The sequence below is a fragment of the Gallus gallus genome, chromosome 3 (assembly GCF_016699485.2).
Source record: "Gallus gallus isolate bGalGal1 chromosome 3, bGalGal1.mat.broiler.GRCg7b, whole genome shotgun sequence".
Classification (NCBI taxonomy): Eukaryota; Metazoa; Chordata; class Aves; order Galliformes; family Phasianidae; genus Gallus; species Gallus gallus.
Window position 1 is genome coordinate 28,446,964 of NC_052534.1, and position 18,110 is coordinate 28,465,073.

The 18,110-nt window shown below is 40.4% G+C and overlaps 1 protein-coding gene across 15 annotated transcripts in view; it reads right to left on the reverse strand.

Annotated features, from left to right (window-relative positions):
* Positions 1-18,110, reverse strand: part of DAAM2 (dishevelled associated activator of morphogenesis 2) — a 207,324-nt gene that overhangs the window by 25,829 nt on the left and 163,385 nt on the right. For 14 of the 15 annotated variants that reach the window (XM_040697627.2, XM_040697625.2, XM_046938818.1 and 11 more), the window contains 4 exons: positions 15,459-15,566; positions 12,330-12,362; positions 9,126-9,232; positions 471-555 (listed from right to left, as the gene is read on the reverse strand). In XM_040697627.2, coding sequence (XP_040553561.1) covers positions 471-555; positions 9,126-9,232; positions 12,330-12,362; positions 15,459-15,566 — 333 coding nt within the window. The remainder of the gene's footprint in view (positions 1-470; positions 556-9,125; positions 9,233-12,329; positions 12,363-15,458; positions 15,567-18,110) is intronic. The other variant, XM_025148874.3, reaches the window with a different exon arrangement.

Below are 18,110 nucleotides of genomic sequence, written 5' to 3' on the forward strand. Positions count from 1 at the left end.
TGCAAGTTCCCTTGTTGGAGGTTAGAGTCCTGGCTGTAACCACCAACATACACGATCTGATTCATGACACTTCCCAATGAAAAAGCTGGGCAAGGGAACACATTAAGAAAAAAGAAAAGATAAACAGTATAAGGAAGTGATTGAAAAAGTCACAGAAAAGTCACAGGTAAGAAGAGAGTTCATGAAAGCAACCCCACACCAACCATAACCATGCATATATTACATCAGGAAAAGTATACTGTTATTGAAATCCAAAAGCCCAAGGGATCAAATTCAACGTGACACAAGTAGAGAGGGATAAACAAGGGAGACGTGCTTTATGACACTAGGAAAACAACATTTCTCATGCTTCAACATGCAGTTCAGATCCACAGACAGACTGGCAGAGCTACCACATACATCCAACTACTTTGGCTGAAAAAAAGGCAGTGAGAAATTTACTTATAAGGTATAGCTGACTACAATCTTACCTGTTCAAGCATATCTTTTGCTAGGTCTTCTTGCTCATCCATCTTCAAGATTGCTTGTCGGATTTCTTCATTAGACAGCTTCAACCTTTCAACAGTACCAACATTCTACCATTAGTGAAAAGTTACTCTGACAGTTCAGAAAATAGGAAATCTGAAAAGCTACACTTAAAAATAACACAAAAGAGCTGTGGGAAGGTCTTACATGAAACTCTGTTTCAAAGGCTGAGATTTTCTATTTCATTTTTTTTCACCTTTTTTTTTTTAATCCACTTCAGTAAATCAAATACCCACTGACTACACACATGTCAATTAACAAAAATCAAGTCCTCATAGATCAAAAGTGCTTCCAATTTCCTCCTTTATCAAAATACCTCCCTCATCCTTTCACAGCACAAAAGCCCTGCAAATCTGCATGACTTGTAAGCGATTGTGAGCTCATGTTTCACCTCCACTTTTAAATATTAAGGGATCTCCCAAGGTAACAAGTAATGATTCTGATCTTTACGTGACAAATCTGAGAAAATGGTTTCTGTTTATGTGTGCTAAGTTTACTCTGTTCGCAGTCACAGCTGAAAAAGTAATCGACATCACAGACAAGTCCATGTTTCATATCCAATACGGAACAAGCCCTAAAAACATAAGCTTATTTTATTAATATCTGAGGTGTTAAAATTATATTCTCCTTCTCACCTACTCCTGTATACCTGTGTGCAATAGGTAAGAGTCATCAGTTACAACTAAACGAGGAATCGATAAAACAAATCTTCAGAGTCTCCAACTGAAACCCAGGGCAGACCAGACTCAGGGATCACTGAGAGGCTGTTTGATACACTGCCAGAAATTAATGGGTGGTTCTCAGTGCAGGTGACAATAAACATATGTGCAAGCAACAAATTCTATACTACCATCCCACACTCACAACACCCTCATTGATCTCCCTAGCAGAAGAGGGGAAAACTATTCAGAAGAAAATCTCAGTTTGGGGACTGAAAAAGGAAAGTGTGAAACTAAATATTTGAGGAAAGAAGTCTGCAGTCTCCATGGAGCTTCTACAATCGATATTATTAATTAATAGCAGAAAGAGAAATTGTGAATACAAATGAGAGACAGGCTGATGCATGAGCCAGAATGTTTTGTCTTCCATGCTAACATATTCCATGTTCAAATTTCACATTGCTATTGCCGTTTGGATAGAATCACATTTGTATGTAAAAGCAAAACAAAGACCTTTATTTTTATGAATAGGAAATATTACTAAATCTGAGAAATTTAAAACATTTTAATATTGCCCAATACAACCAACAGCTGGAAACTAGAATATGAATCAGCAGAAATTCAAAAGCTTTTAAATATTACACCCCTCAACTAATTACTCACTCTGCTCCTAATTGTCCACTGCTAACTGTCTGCTTTTGACAAGGAAGGCAAACTGATAACAGCTAAAACCATAAAACCTTCATAATAGGCCATACTTGAGAAATAAACGGATTAGAAGGTTTAGAGTGAAAGGCTGGAAACTTTTTAGTTTAGGTCATCAGTTTTCGCTCAAGATCAAAACAACAAACCTCAGTACATGGGCTTCTGCATAAAACCCTACATTCTCAATCAGAAAGCTGAAGTTTCTTTTGGCTTTAATAATCATGGATTGTGAAGTCTATGGTTGCATGACCCTGAGTTGATCAAACTCTGTGACTGCATGACTCTTGAGAAGCTTATTTTTGGGCGTGGGCCTGGCTCCTAGCAGACACATATACACATGCCCAGACAATTTGGTGCCTACACTTTTGGAAGCGTCACAAAGCGCACCTTTACATTTTCCAGAATCTGGCCTCCACACAGAGGGCTCGTATCTTGCGATACAGGCACAGAGTGTGTCAGAGGAAAGACAAGAGGCCAATCCATGAACACCAGGGTTTTTGTTGGTGACGGTGTTGCTGCTTTCACTCCAGATTTATGAGAGAAAAAAAAAGTGTCTTTTTTTCCATGAAAATAATTCTAACAATTAGTACACTGACCACCTCTTTACACATAGATCCTGTGTGTGTGTTTGGAGACTCAATACATATGACCGAACAGAGAGGTCTGAGGCACATTAACAGCACAGAAAGTGTGGCTCACATTACTGCAGATCTCACTATTCTGTCCAGGAGCCTGAGGACTTCGGATTCCAAGCTCCACTGTTTGCTGCCATTTATCATTACTAAATACACTTGAAAACATCATCTGTTCAAAAATAATGGAGAGCCCCAAGGACAGACAGTTATACAAACACTTTGATTTCTTGAATGATTCTGTGCCCAGCCATCCGCAGAAAAACATCTGGCTTGGATGGTTTAGCCCACAGTGGAGAGAACCAGAAAGCTTGCCAGCCCCCTGCTGAGAAGCAGTTTAACTTAGTCACTTACAGGCCTGTAATGGGGTCATGATGCCTGCAGGTGTGCATCCTCGATTATTACCAATCCAATTACAAGTACAGAAGGTTTTATGGCAAAACAAGCTTACTCTTCCAAAGCAGGCTTCTTTGAGGTGGGACATATTTCAAGAGTTTTAAGCGTCAACAGCACTGAACAGGGATCTTCCCAGTAAAAACTGGCTGAATAACTGGCCAAAGAATTCTTAATCAAGTGATTTTTCTTGTATCTTCAAAATTAATGCTCAGTCATGCAGTAGATCTTAAAGATGGACAGTGGTAATGTGAAACAGATGTGCTGCTTTTAAACAGAAACAGGTGAAGTGATTAAAGAGGAACCTAAAGCAGATGCATAAACTCTTTCCATTTAGAACTAAATACAGGCATCCCTCAGAGCCTAAAACTCATGAGGGTCAGACAGCAAATTAATGTGGAATTGCAGCCCAAAAAAATTACACTGCAGAAATTACATTTCAGTAAATCAAGTGTCTACTGAAAAGTTTGCAATGACTTTCTTACAAGCTTTGCAGATCCAGGTACTCTTCCTCCAGCTGCTGGAGACAACTTTATTGAGAAGAGCGTACAATTCAAGCTGCATTCTCTCTGCCTCACGCTTCTTAAGCAAAGCAACAGTCCTGGCATCAGAACTTAGGAAATAAATGTAACCAGGAGAAAAGACTGTGCCTCTCTCCTCAGCTGCAGCACGCTCACTCAGAGCACAGATATTGACCGTGGCTTTGTTCAAGAGCAGCCTAACACCAGTCAAAAGAGCAACGGAAAGGATCTTTACTGAGAATACCTCCTTCTCCCCTTACCCATACATCTGGTGGCAGTGTATGGAAGTCCAACTGCTTGAGTCATCTTCGAGCAATGTTAAAATTCAACAAGTACCAAATAACTTCTGATATGGTACTTAAGCTGCCTCCCTCTATCCCCTCCGGCTTCATAAATAATCTCTATTGACTCTGCTGGGTAATTCATCACTAATCTCCCCAGGACACCTCGGCTGATTTAACACCAGCTTCACTTGAAGACATCAAGTGGTTTATTGTTTTGTCCTCTTGGAGAAAGTCAGCAGCCTGTCTCTGAACATGCCTGGGAGACATGTTGCAGCTTTACATCAACTTCCCTTGCAGACACCCAGTGCTCACTCATTTTTCCTTCTTAAATATACCCATTGATTTGAATCATAGTAACCTCCCCCCTTCATTCCTCTCTTCCATGGATCAAAACAGAATATTTATTGCTTATTAACCATCTCCCTCCACAGATGAAAAAGTGAGTCACTTCATGGGTTTGTTCCTTGGATCTTGTTTAGCTTTTAAGAATGCAGCTTGTCTGCCTGCAACCAGAGAACCTCGAATTGTGTTACAGCTGCATTAGTACCATGTTCCCACTCTTTCTTTGGAGAAAGGGACTGGTTTTAATGTATACCAAGACTGAACTAAACCACAGGGCTTGTGAAGATGCTAGCAGTTGTAGCTGTCACACTGCTGCTGCTAGCTGAAACAGGCCTTGCCCTTCCTCGTGTGTGAGCATGACTTCAAACACGTACACTTCTCCACATACTTACCTAAGGCCACTTTGTAGAGTTCACTCAATTTTTAGCTTTTATTGATCACAGACTGCTCCATCTCCACAACTCATTTCACACAGGTTACCAGTGAATTAAATCCCAAATTTTGTGACTGGTACATAAACCTTCTTAAACTACTGAGCTCTCCTAAGGCTCTGTACAACTGCCAAGCTGCAGGCTGATGTTCAATAGCTACATTCTGGGAATACTCAATGTTGGTAACCCATAGAGGCAGGAAAAGTACATCTCCCTCTCTACTTTCAGAAAAAGCATTCAGGAACATTAGGCTGGTCTAACTGCAAATTAACCTAGAAGAGAAACCTCTCTTCACACATTTTATCTCAGCTGCCAACACATCTTATCAGTGTAGAAGATAATGCCGTAACATTTTGGGAACAATGGTGGGGACTTTTATCACATACAACTTGCATCACTGTATCAACGTATTGGGCAAAAATCTACCAGTGCATTTTCAGCAATTCATTGTGAAAATATTTTGCTAAGTGCATAAAGAAACAGCCTTCTATTTTCTTTTACTTATTCAGAGAAAGCTCATGAGTGACCAAGATACTTTGCATCCAAACACTCTCAATTTCCTACCACGAAGTATCTGAGATGTCATCTTTCCAAGCCAAGTAGGGCCAAATGTGGGAATACCCAAATGATGGTGACATATTGATGAGACAGTTGTTCATCCTTTATCACAGCCCTATCTACTGTTTCCTATTCATGATTTAAGACAGAACGACACTGGCTGATATTTTCAGTTTAACTCTGGGGATTATCATACTCTGGATTTATTGTGGACATTTACTTAAAAACAGAAAATTCCTCCAGGAACCAGGAAGCTTATTGCCTGATGTTTTTCAAGACAGAAGGACTGAAATGCTGAGTCCAATGAATTGTTTCTATATCAAGATACGATCTGTACCCCCCAAATTATCATAATACTTAGAATCCGCCTTAAAATATGTAAAATATGCGTATTGCCACATGGCAGAAAAGCACATGGGGTGCTGGGGATCTGCACAGGCAGTACACGGAGATCAACACTGTCTGAATAGCTCATCCCCTTAATGTTTGAACTAAAAGGGTTTAGAAATTCTGAGGAGGCACAGCTATGTGAGAAAAATACTCGGTATCTCCAGTATTCTGGTTGGAAGCATAAGTCCCTTCTCCCTCACTGATAAATGTCTGAAACAACAGCCATGAAAGACACAAACTTTTAGTACAGCCGCTTGCTAAGCCTGGTTCACAGTATATAACTACTATGACATTAACATTTATTTTTGTTTAGTCAGATTGTGTAGCCTTCTGCTACTAACTGTATTTATGACATTCTCCTAGCATTCCTACTGTTTCCAGCCTCTTGAGAGGGTTACTGCTGACTTGCTGGGCCACAGGAATAACAAATACATCTCAGAACAACTCTGACATAATCATTTTGCTGGAATTCAAGCAAAATAACTTGTCCAAAAACGTTCCATACATATACAGTCAACCTTCATGCTCCATGTGAGTGATGTCTCTCATAAGACCAGACCTCTGCAGAGCATTTCACAGAACAAAACAGTAAGAGATACAAGCCATAGGCAAGTTCTGTAAGGAACATTTTAAGATGTGGTACAATAAAAACACTAGAGCAGTGAAAATACTATCTGTTATTTAAGTAATGAAGGGAAAGAGAAGCCATACTGGTGAGAGAGGTCAGAGAAGTTTCCAGCTGTGAGGCGAAAGCAGGGAAGCACAGGGATCTGGGATGGCTCTTCCAGACCACACAAGTCTGACAGTAAATTCTCCAGCCTGGTGGAAACTGAAGACATCAGGAAATTCATGAGGGATAGCAGGTTTCCAGTGTGACAGAAATAACTGTATGTTGGAAACACCATTAAGAAAGCCAGATTTGAAGACAGTGGGCGCCTGGACTCACCACAGACAGATGGTTCCACGCCTTGGTTGAATTATAGCCTACTGGAAACACTGTGAGATAAACTGATCTTGTGCCTGTTCAAATCTTTACAGTTGGCCTATGGGAAAGAAGTTGGTTCTGGATCCATCAGGTTCCATTAAACAAGAACTACTACATCCTTCCACTGAAGGAAAACTGAAAGATGTTGCTATCAAGTTGCTGAAAAAAAAGCTTTTTATTTTTTCAATGAAAATTGAGATGAGAACAGGGAGGAAGTCCTATGAATCTCCTCACTGTTAGCAAAAAATAATTAACAATTCAATTTTCATCTCCTTTTAGTCCACCACGCTCCAGTTTCTCTAAGAAACAAAGCAAGAGACATCAATTTCTCACTCTAGCTGGATTTTGGCTTGTTGGATCATATGAAATATGAGCTCTGCCTGACCCCTTATAACACAGTGTTAGTAAAACAAAAACATTTGAGTAGTGGAGGGAAAGAAAACCCAACCCATGCAGCTATTTTACTTTAAAGGACACGGCAGTTTAGTGTAAACAAAGGGGGAATAAACTACAGGGATATATGCACAGTAAGAGTAAATTGGAAACAGCTGTTGGCAGATACTGTGGCAACCTGAAAGCTGGGGCTGCAGCTCAGGGTTGCTCAAACTCTCTTTGTTTGTCACCACTTTAAAATATTTTCTCATTGCATGTGTCTGCACACCCACATGTACATGTGTAAGGTGTGCTCCAGGAGAAGCAAGGACATGGCAGCAACCAGGGAAGACTTGGCTACCTCTCCCTCTGGGTTTAGCCTACAGGAGGAAACACTGGGATAATGAAAAAAAACTGCAGTGGGGTTCTATAATTCTTTTGAATTCTTCTGAAGCCAATCCTCCCAATTGCTATCTTCAACAACAGATCCATGTAAGCAGAAAGCGCAGTAAGAGACATGAATACAGAGGTGCCATTTTAGTTCCCAAAGATTTTTGTTTTTCTAGTTGCCTTTGAAAGGGAGGTTTGGGGAGGAGAAGCAATCCTGGTCCAAGCTACGAGATACTTCTGATATCCTGGGTATAAAGTTATCTGTGACAAGCATGAAACCATACAAGTTAATGATAGCCCTGGTGACAGCAAAGTTAACCGGGCACAATGCAAACTGGCAAGCATTGTTAGGCCTGCTAACAGTAAGACCAGAATATTTCTTGGTGGAGAAGCTTTACAGCTCTTGAGTCCAAACCAGCAACTTAACACATACTGGCTTCGTGGCACACCTGAAGTGATCACACACTGCATACCCTGAATTGCAAGGCTAGTGCACAAAGATCACTTTTCTGGAGGCAACAGGAGGTATGACACATCATGGGGACTGTCCTTTGTCTCTCTCTCACTGTTCAGAGAGAATTACTTAGGAAAAGAGAGGCCAGACTTGCATGACAGAAGAGGTGAATGGTGAAAAGCAAGCTGCTGCCACCTATACTTGCTCCTGTTTATGGGATAGAAGATATTTAAATTTCTAGTGTCACAGCAAGTCATGGACCACCTTCTTGGATCCTCCTCAGCCCAGCCACCTGCACACATTATGCTACCACTCCAGGAAGTGTTTCATGTGCTTACATGACTTAATCTGAGCCCCAAATACACTTTCACAGGTCTGTCAAACAGCATGAAAATCCTGTTGCCCCTATACCTTCAGTATCCCTCTGCCCCAGCCTGTAGTCAGCTGCCAACACCAGCAAAAACATCCATTGGCAACTACTGCAGAGAGAGAAATGTAAGCCTTCCCACCTCGCTGATTTGGATGGTAGGGGTCCTGCTGACATGCAGGCTAATGCCACATACATAGCATAATGAGTGCCTCCACGGTTTTCACCAAACAGTGGAAAGAACTCACTCCAGTCCTGGTGGTCTGGCTGCAGCTTTGCTTTTAACTGTTACCTTGCTAGAGCAGACAATCACACAAAGCTGCGTTTTCTGCTAATCAGTGGAGCAGTTCTCATGCTCAGTACTGCCACAGGTTTCCCAGTCTTGCTTCCTGCCCCTGACAGGGAACGTAAGATTCTCAGGTAGTTCAGTCCCTGTACAAATTTGCTGTTTAGTGACAGATATCCAGCCCAGTAGACAGGTTGGCAGAAAGTCATGAAAAACATACAGATAGCCCTGATGTTACAGCATCTGTAGACATAGGGTCGTTACAGGAGCATGCAAAGTTGAATCATGGTTTCCGAAGCCTAATTTACAAATAAAAGACCTAGTTATTGAATGTTTTCTTACATTTGCCAACTTTCTAACCAAGTTCCAAAAATGATAAAGATGATCACCATTCCCAACACTGCTGTATTCCAAGGAGATGTTTACAGCAACATTTAGAAAACAAGATACAGAACCAATTGAGCTAAATGACATACAAGCCACATGGGAGACACATCACTTAGAGTGAAGTGGAAGCACTGCCAACAAGCTCATTTCATCTGCCCATAAGTACCGATAGCTTTCTAATGATGTGTTCAGATACATCCTGGTTTCTGTGTCTACCTGCTTAATAAACAAGATGTGTGTGCATGTGTGCACACCAGGAGAGCTAACACCTTGCAAAGGCACTTGCTTTTATTAAGCTGCAAAATAATTTTGTTTGAAGTGCTACAGATATTGGACAGCAGATCTAGGTAAGAAAAAGTACATATCCATTTGTTAAATTCCACTCCCCTCTTGCCTCTGCATTGACAACAGCTTACACTGTCAGCTAAGGCTTAGCACACTTACTTGGAAAGGAGAATGACACAATTCTGGGCCCTCCGGCCATCAATCACAGAGAGCTCTTTCACCTTTCGTGTGGAGAGGTAAAGGTCTTCTGTTGAACCCATCTCTTTCTGCGTATAATGCAAAAGGGGGGGGGGAAGACAGTCAGTATCATGTTTTTCCTTATCTACTCACCCAATGCTTATAGAGTTAGTTCAGTATGATGAAAAAAAAATTCTAATTTGGGCAAATCCACCCACATGATGAGAAAAGGAAGCATGAAGGCCAGAAAACATGTAGGTAGAGCCTGTATTACTAGACAGACAGGAATCATTCATTATCATCTGTAAGATCACCAAATACTGGATGTGATTCTAACTTGCTAGATTCACTCTATGAACAGCTGTGATACTATTATGTAGATTATTATTAATGTAAATCTAGTTTGACAGAAAAACTGGGTATATATGGTAAAGCCCACTGGTGTCGTAGCATATCCTTCAGCTGGTTTCTTTTGCAAAGGTTACACAGTGTTTTTGAAATGCTGCAGCCCAATCAGGAAAAATCCTTTCATCATCTCTTAAGGCTGCCACTAGACCAATCTAATCCATGCTATATGTAAGATGCAAGCAGTAGGGAAAGATGGCCTTTATCATACTATGTATTTTACTAAGTCGCCAATGACTACATTTGAACTAACTTCTCTTTTTAAATGAATTAATACAATTAAACATGGAGAAAACAGCTTTTCTCAAAGTCTTCTGTATATCCCCATTGCCCAACGTCACTACCTGGATAAACCCTGGAAAATACCAGTCCAAGATGTTTGACACAGAGCATAGACAGAAACTAATTGCAGACCTAGTCTGATCATCCACATGTCTCTGACTCCTTGTCCTGCCTAAATATCAGGCATAGATTTTGTTATACTTCTAGAGATTGGCTTTTAGTAATTCCATTTTGCATCTTCTAACACCATTCCTTAAACAGAAGTAGAGGTAATGATAAAAAGCGATACTCTCGCATAATAGCTCCCAAGTAATCAGCAGAGGAAACTGAAAAGAGGATAGCTTTTATCTTCCCAGCTAGCTGTTGTCGGAATTTCTTTAAAAATGCCTTTTCATTACACTCATATTATCATTCCTTGAGATTTTGAAACTAACTAGTATAATCCAGCTTTGAATGCATCCATCAAATTAATAATGTGATCTCTTCCATTGGACATGACAGCAAACATGCTGGGTTGGACCTTCTATGTCCTGTCCAGTGTCCTGTCCCTGAGTGTGGTTAACAGCAGATACCCATGGAAAAATGTAAGACTATGACAAGTGTGCAATGTCTAGAACTAATGCCTTGGACTGAAGGTTCTTCAGCTCAGATCCTACTTAGTTAGTTGTGTTAGTGTCGGTTTTGAGTTACTAACTCCTAATATGATGCTTTTGAAGGGTTTACTGCTCTCCCGATTAACCTACTTCAAGAGATTTTTTAATACCCAAGTATCTGAAATTTAAATGTAAACCCTGGAGTGATTCATACTGTTAGTTCCCATCTAAGTTCATGCTCCAGCCACAATGAGCCTGTGCTGCTCCTGGATACACAAAGGATTCATAAAACTACATGCAAATGTGTTGCAGGGAGCAATATGAAGTAGCACTCTAAGCAGATACAATCCATTAGTCGAAGATATGTACACTATACTTCTGCTTGAGAAGCCCAGAGTGTCAAGCTGGGAAAGAAAGAAAACACAGAAGTACTGGACAAATCAAAGAGAGTTTCTAAGGAAGGAAAAAAAATGAACATTTAGCAAGTTTATCATTTTTGAAGAAAACTAACAAAACAGAAAAGCAGTGCACACCGGGATGCATGCAGAAATGTCCAATTTTTCCGAATTTCCTCAGTTTTTGGGGAGGAGGGCAGGGGAATAGGGAGATAGGCAGCTGAACAGTGAGAGGTAAGCAAGGTATTGGTAGGTCTGTGCTTTGTTCCCAATTTAAAAGCTTCGCTGTCTCTCACTAGCTAGTGTTTGCAGACAAGTACAGCTGGTTACCATTATGCAGCACCCATCCCAAGGAGAAAGAAAAAAAATAAAGTAATTTCAGGGCTTGGCTACATACTGTGTATTTCAAGGCTTGGCTATGCAGAGTGTTCAGATGGCTTCCCCTAAAGCCATGCAGGAGGGATTAGTATAACAGTCTCCATCCCGTTTCAATTCCCCAGCCCTGAAGGTTCAACAGACATGAATACCTGAACTATTCAGACATGGCCCACTCCTTGGTCACAAGGAGTGGCCTAGTCTCATCTAAAAATATATTCTCTCCAACTCATATTGAGGAGAGAGATATTTATAGACATTTGGAGTTCTGTGTAAGCAAAAGCAGATGAAGCCTCAGGTTTTACTGAAGCCAGATTGCAAACTTAACTGAAGGAAAACAGATTGCATGTGGACTATCTGTGTTTTCTTAGACACAGAGAAAGAAGAGCAAAGAGGCAGTAGTGACCAGCTTTTGTGGGATAAGCCAAACACACGGAGCAAGAACAGCTGGAGCTGTTGTCAACCTACAAAATGATGTCCCTACATGTTATCCCATTACTCTTTACAGTCTTTCCATGTGGGCTAACATTGTGTTATATACTTCAAACAGTATTTCAGATTTGAGATTTTAATTACAAATTCAAAAATCTATACTATCGCGCAGACTTGTTTTATGGTACACAGTGCCATGATGATAAACAGTTTGTGGCCTAGATGCATTTATTAGTCTCCTCCAGCAACGGAGGAAACTTTCTAGCTAAAGTCTCCTGACTACTCACAGCAAGAACTACTCTCTTATAATGCACCAGAGACACTTGTCATGACATCTGAAAAATCTCCTTGTAAGAGTCTTGCTCTTCTCAAAAGTCTCTCCCAGAAATTTTGCATAGATAATGAATAAAATGAAAGACACCTTGCCTCTGGTCTTTTTGCTCAGAATCATCTAAATGGGAACTACAGAGACAACAGCAGAAACCACAGAGTGGTTATAGCTAATTGAATAGGAACTACATCTTTCTATAGCAGAGCTAACACAACTGAAGAAATGTTTTTTACTACCTTCTTCACCCAGGAAGCAGAGGTGTAAGGACGTATGAAAGATTGGAATGAGATGAGGCATGATTCTATAACAGCATGGTGTAGTGTCTCCTGCCCAAGCGCTGTGAGAGGATCAGAAGGCAGACAGTGATACTCACCTGCTTACAGGAAGAGGGGTTAGTTAGCAGGTCCTATGCAGGCAGCAGCCACAAATAACAAAGAAGGAAACATGCCAAAAGTCAGTCTCAGAGAAGTACACCAAGTTTAACAAGGCAGCTGAATTTAGACACACACTGTTTTCTAAGAGAATAAAATGCTTAGCAAGTAATATTGGCCCAAATGGTTTAAAGGTATTTCAGCATTTCTTTACATATTTTAAATCAGCAGGTGTTAGGGAAATAAGAGTTCTAGGTCTTTACTGAAATGAATAAATTCAGTTTCCAAACCATAAATCTCTGAGGTCTAGAAACATTAACTAGGATAATGCTCAAATACCTTTACAAATCTAGTCCAGAGCCTTATTGAAAGAACTGCCAAGGTTAAAAATCAAGGGTCAGTTCTCCTCCCCTAATGCACAGGCGCAGTTTGCCTTTAATAGTAACAACTTGTTTCAATGGCACATTATAGCTTTAACAACTTAGAGCCAGCAACTTATAGCCAAAAGCACCGTGTAACTACTAAGAAAAAAACCTTACAGCGGCACTGGCTAACAGACACCAACTATTTCACGACTTACTCCATACTCCAGGAAAACATCAGATATGCTGAACAAAAAGGTCAATATTACACAGTCAGATTGGAGCAAAGTCAAAAGACACGTGTAAGAACTCTTGCTCCAACCTTCTCTACTTCGGACAGTTTTCCTTTTCCTAACAGCCACCCAAAACGACACACTGGACTTGAGAGAGGAGAAGAGATCCTTCATCGTTAAAAAAGAAAAGAAACTGTTAGATATAAATGAAACCGAAAAAATAAGATCGTATTTATAGCAGCGAAGAAAGAAATGTCTTTGTCTGTACCCGTTCAACATTTCAGATGCAAAAGAGCAGGGTTTTGTGCTGACATTTTTCTTTACAGACATTTGGAGGAAGTTTAAAAGTCACAAACCCAGGGTAAACACATACTTGGCCAGAGTTGAGAATTAATAAAATAAAAGAGGAGAAAAGACCAAGTGTGAATCAATTGGAAAAGTTCTCATAAGAATTTGATGCAAAAGCAATTTTGGTTGCCTGGCCTTGAAAAAATAAAAATAAAAAATAAATGAAAAAAGAAAATGGAAATATGAGGATTTGTTGTTTGGAATTTAGTTCTCATTGCAGTGAATATGGATGAAAAAGAAAGCATTACCTAAAGTAATAACAGCAGAATACAAACAAACAAACAAAAAAAAATCAGAAATGTGAAACTAAAATGAAAGCTGGAAGGGTATCGATAACACTTAACTGCACAAAACCATGATGATATTGCATAAGTGATATACCAGTGTCTGGAGCCACTGTCATAAAATATGCTTAACAAGCACTGAGAGAACTGTTCTGAGCCCCATGGAGATCACTGAGATGATGGCTCCATTTCAGTGGGAAAGTTTAGGTTTAGGGTCACGTTAGTTTACAGCTGAATACGTCAGGCACCTTTTCAGTAGTTGGTAACACAGCCATAAATATTATGTTTCTAACTAAGAATCAACAGACCAGTATATTTTTGAGTTTATATTTGGGGTAACAAATGTGGCAAAACTTTGGAAGGTCATTTCTAATGAGGAAGCTGTAGCATTTGCACCTCAAATGCCACATGTTGGCATAAAACCACTACATTAGAATGGCACCTCAATGGTTGCTGTTGTCCACAGATGGCAGTCTGCCTACTTCCACAACAGCTGGAAACTCTCTGCTATAACTAAGCTACTGGCACAGGATCTACACCCAGTCTTCTAAAGCAGTGCAGTTTCACGTGCCTTTGTTCCTCTTTGGGAACTAATTTTTTAGTTCAGCGAATGAGATTTGCAGAGATAGAGAGGGACACACTTAAACAGCTATTTGCAGGAGCAGAATAAGAAATTAAATGTCATCATGCAGTGGGCAACATTGCAGCTTTCACAGTTCAAGTTGTGATGCTTATCTAGATGATTGCAAGCTAGTAAATCAGAAAAGTTATTCATTATGTTTATTGAATCTTATAGGAAAAAATGATAATGGGGGAGAGAGAGGAGCAAATGGAAAAGTCCAAAGGCAAGGGCTATATGTGTTCATTCTAAGGTACTGAATAAGGTACTGAATAATAACAATGAAATTACCATCATTGTTGTGGGGCTTAATCATAAAGGCTGTTTATGACAATCATGTCTGTGTCTTTTCCTAAAATTCCAAAGCAATGATCTGATTCTGCAGAATTGGAAAGATTGAAGTTCTCCAAGCATATTCCAAAAACAGATGAAAGCTGGAGGAGTTCAGGGAGTGCAAGTACAATCTCTCTCCTGTTAAATCTCATTCAATGGAGATAGATGGATTGAAGGTAACTTGCTTTCCAAGAAAAAGAAGAGGGGAAAAAAGACATTCTAATAAATGGTTGCTTTTACAGTATGCTGTTTGTGTTACAATCTCTCATTTTGACACATTCTGTCACCCAGCCAGTTGGATCGGATATTTATGAAAAGAAAAAAAGATACAAAGCAAAAGGCAGCTAATTCAGCCACCTTGCTCGGTTCTTGGGTGACTACAGACTTTTTTCACTGGGAAACAGAGAAATAAAAGACATAAGAGAAAGATGGATATCAAGCACGAGCATAAAGCTCAGGAGCTTTTGGAAACCAGTGGGTACTGAGGTCATATTGGGCATTATGTCTTGGGGAGTGTTGCCTCTGATAGCTGTCCATCAAGTATAATGATGACAGAAGGTTCTCCTTTGCCAACTATATAGAATCAAAGACTCACCAAGATTGTAAAAGATCTCCAAGATCATCTCATTTAACCATCCACCTACCACCAATATCTCCTCACTAAACCATGTCCCTAGGAACAACATCTAAACATTTCTTGGACACCCCCAGGGATGGTGACTCAACCACCTCCCCGAGCAGCCCATTCCAGTGCTTAACCATTCCCTCAGAGAAAAATTTTTTCCTAATATCCAATCTGAACCTCCCCACTTCTTCTGGTCTTATGATTTTTTAATAGTGGCAGAGCAGCAAATGATGCAGCCTGACTGCAGGTAGGCAAGAATCAATCATGTGTGCTCTTTCCAACTCTATGTATTCAAGGAAGACAAAGTATGGAAGAGTCCACTCCTACCTGGTGTCTCTGATACGCTGAGAACATCTTTTCAAAATCTTCTAGATCCAACACCTTGAATGCCTTTAAATCATCAATCTCATTCCAGATTGTGCCATGGATCCTCTCCTGAAAGAAAAGGTTGTATTTTCATGAGATAACAAAACCTTTTAGCTAAGTACATCCAATGCTATTTTCTTTGGTTTTGATTTTTGTTTTAAACATGCTATTTTTTTTCTTTTTATCACAGCAGGCCTCTGATGAAAGGCCACATTCCAAGACTAGCAAAATCAAGCAATATCCATGATCCCACAGTATGTATCCTTTAATACAATGATAGAGGTCATGAGAAAGAAGTGTCACCATTGTGAGGAAAAAGCTTGGGAAGGATCAGGATGCATGATCATCTCAAGACATGTATTCCCATCTGCAAACTTTGCCATGTTCTGGTTTAAACCCTGAAGGGTGTACAGTTTCTATTCTGACTGCCTGTTAAAGTAATCTAAGATTTTACTTTACCTTTAAGGCCCGGAGTCTTTGAAGTCAAATTATTTCCTATTATATTATCTCCCCTGTCCATCTGAGTTCTTTGGCTCAGATATTAGCTATACTCAGATCTCTGAGAGAACATCATTCACACTAACTGGAAATGTTGAAAATCTGTGCAGTACATTACCTTGAATACTAGGGAATCCTAGCTTTCTAAAAGATTATTAGCATGAAGGAAAGAAACACTACATGATAAACACAGGTTACTCCTCCCACTTTGCTACTCATTAGCCCTAGACCAAATAAGCTGCTATAATACAGGCATTAACTAATCATAGAATCACAGGATGGTTCGGATTGGAAGAGACCTTACAGATCATCTGCCACAGGTAGGGATACCTTCCACAGACAGCAGTCACCCTAAACTAGGAGAGGATTTGAGGTCTTCTGCTGATCTTCTCAGGATAGACATCCTTGCCAGCAAAGAGGACACAACAACTGAACTACTTTCTCCTTCCCAGCGACTGTTAAGGTACATGCGATGTGGGACAATCTTTGAGCAATTATTCATTCTGAAGAGTGTTCATTCACACTCATTCAAGGCTCTTTACATGTGACCACAGTATCTTTCAGTTCATCTAGTTAATAAAGTGTACAGTTAATGTACTTCATTAACTGGAAAAAAATAAGGAAAGTGCTGATTAAAAGAAAAAGGAAATGGACAGAAGGCATTGTAAAGAGACCTGAGAAAACCTCAGGAGATTAAGAACCAGCAGAACACTGATGCAGAGAAAGCCAGGAACAGCAAAAAGTGGAAATTAAACCCTCACACAGGCTCCAGCTCTGAAGTACCTGACTTGCACCTACACAGCAAAAAGTGTGTTAACACTTCATTATCAGAACTAATTAGGAACAGGCTCTACTTCCCATTCACAGTCATCAAAGGAATGAGGGAAATGTGCTAAGCCACAAGGCTGAAGAAGCAAGGAAAAACACCTGATGGAAGGATGAAATGAAGGGGAAATAAAAGCGTGAAGTGTTCTGGAGGAAATTCCTGGCAGGGCAGGCACTGTAGAGGAAAACCAACACCCTCCCTTCAGAGGTAGTCTGCGAGTGCACAAGGGAAGGGAGGGCTGTCCAGCTAAAATTGCTACAGCGCTGTTTGCAGTGTGAGCATATACTAGACAGGAGCATAACTCACCCCTGAACAGATTCACCAGTATCTTTGCACCGTTCCTTGCAATCACGTGGCTTTCCCTTCCATAGCAGCAAAAACATGACTCTTTGACTATAACACAACAAACAAGTTTGGGAAGCTCATCTCAGCTAAAGGAACAGAAGACAAAATTAACTCTGGCTTCTACTGCAAATCTTAGCCAGAAACATCCAGACAGGGTGTTCATTCTCATTCAGTTTCCAGGCTGGGTTTATAAACCTTGCTTTATAAATCCTGAGGGACATATTTGAACTTGAGAGTGTTTCTCTGAGCTTGTTGTTGTCTCATATTGTCCCATCACACACTGAAATGGAAAAATATATATTGAGGGGAGCCAGTGGACATGACTTCAGGAATGGTCCTTAGAGTCATCACTGGGATAGAACATTGGAGATGTCAATATGGATTTGGATGTAGCTCAAGTAACAGCTACTCATGAGAATCTTGCCATCTACCTGTCCGACTGCAAAACTCTCTTGGAAGTGCAGTTTCCCCATGAATGGGGAGAATGATGAAAGTTTGCTACAGAATGGGCTGGTCTCTGAATTGCAGAACTGCCAGAACAAGAAGGTCTGAGACTTCAGAAGGGACTGTGGAGAGCAGGTTTTATCTGCATCTTCCCAGAAAAAAAATCAAGTTAAAACGATTCCTGTTTCAATTCATTTTAAGACTTGAATCTGGACCAGGTTGAATCTGGACATGCATAAATACAACATCTAAATGTTTCCTGAACACATCCAGGGATGGTGACTCAACCACCTCCCTGGGCAGCCCACTCCAGTGCCTAACCACTCTTCTGGAGAAGAAATATTTCCTGACATCCAACCTGAATCTCCCCTGGCGCAACTTAAGGCCATTCCCTCTAGTCCTATCACTGTTTCTGCGGGAGAAGAGGCAGACCCCAATCTCACCACAACCTCCCTTCAGGTAGTTGTAGAGAGTGATAAGGTCTCCTCTGAGTCTCCTCT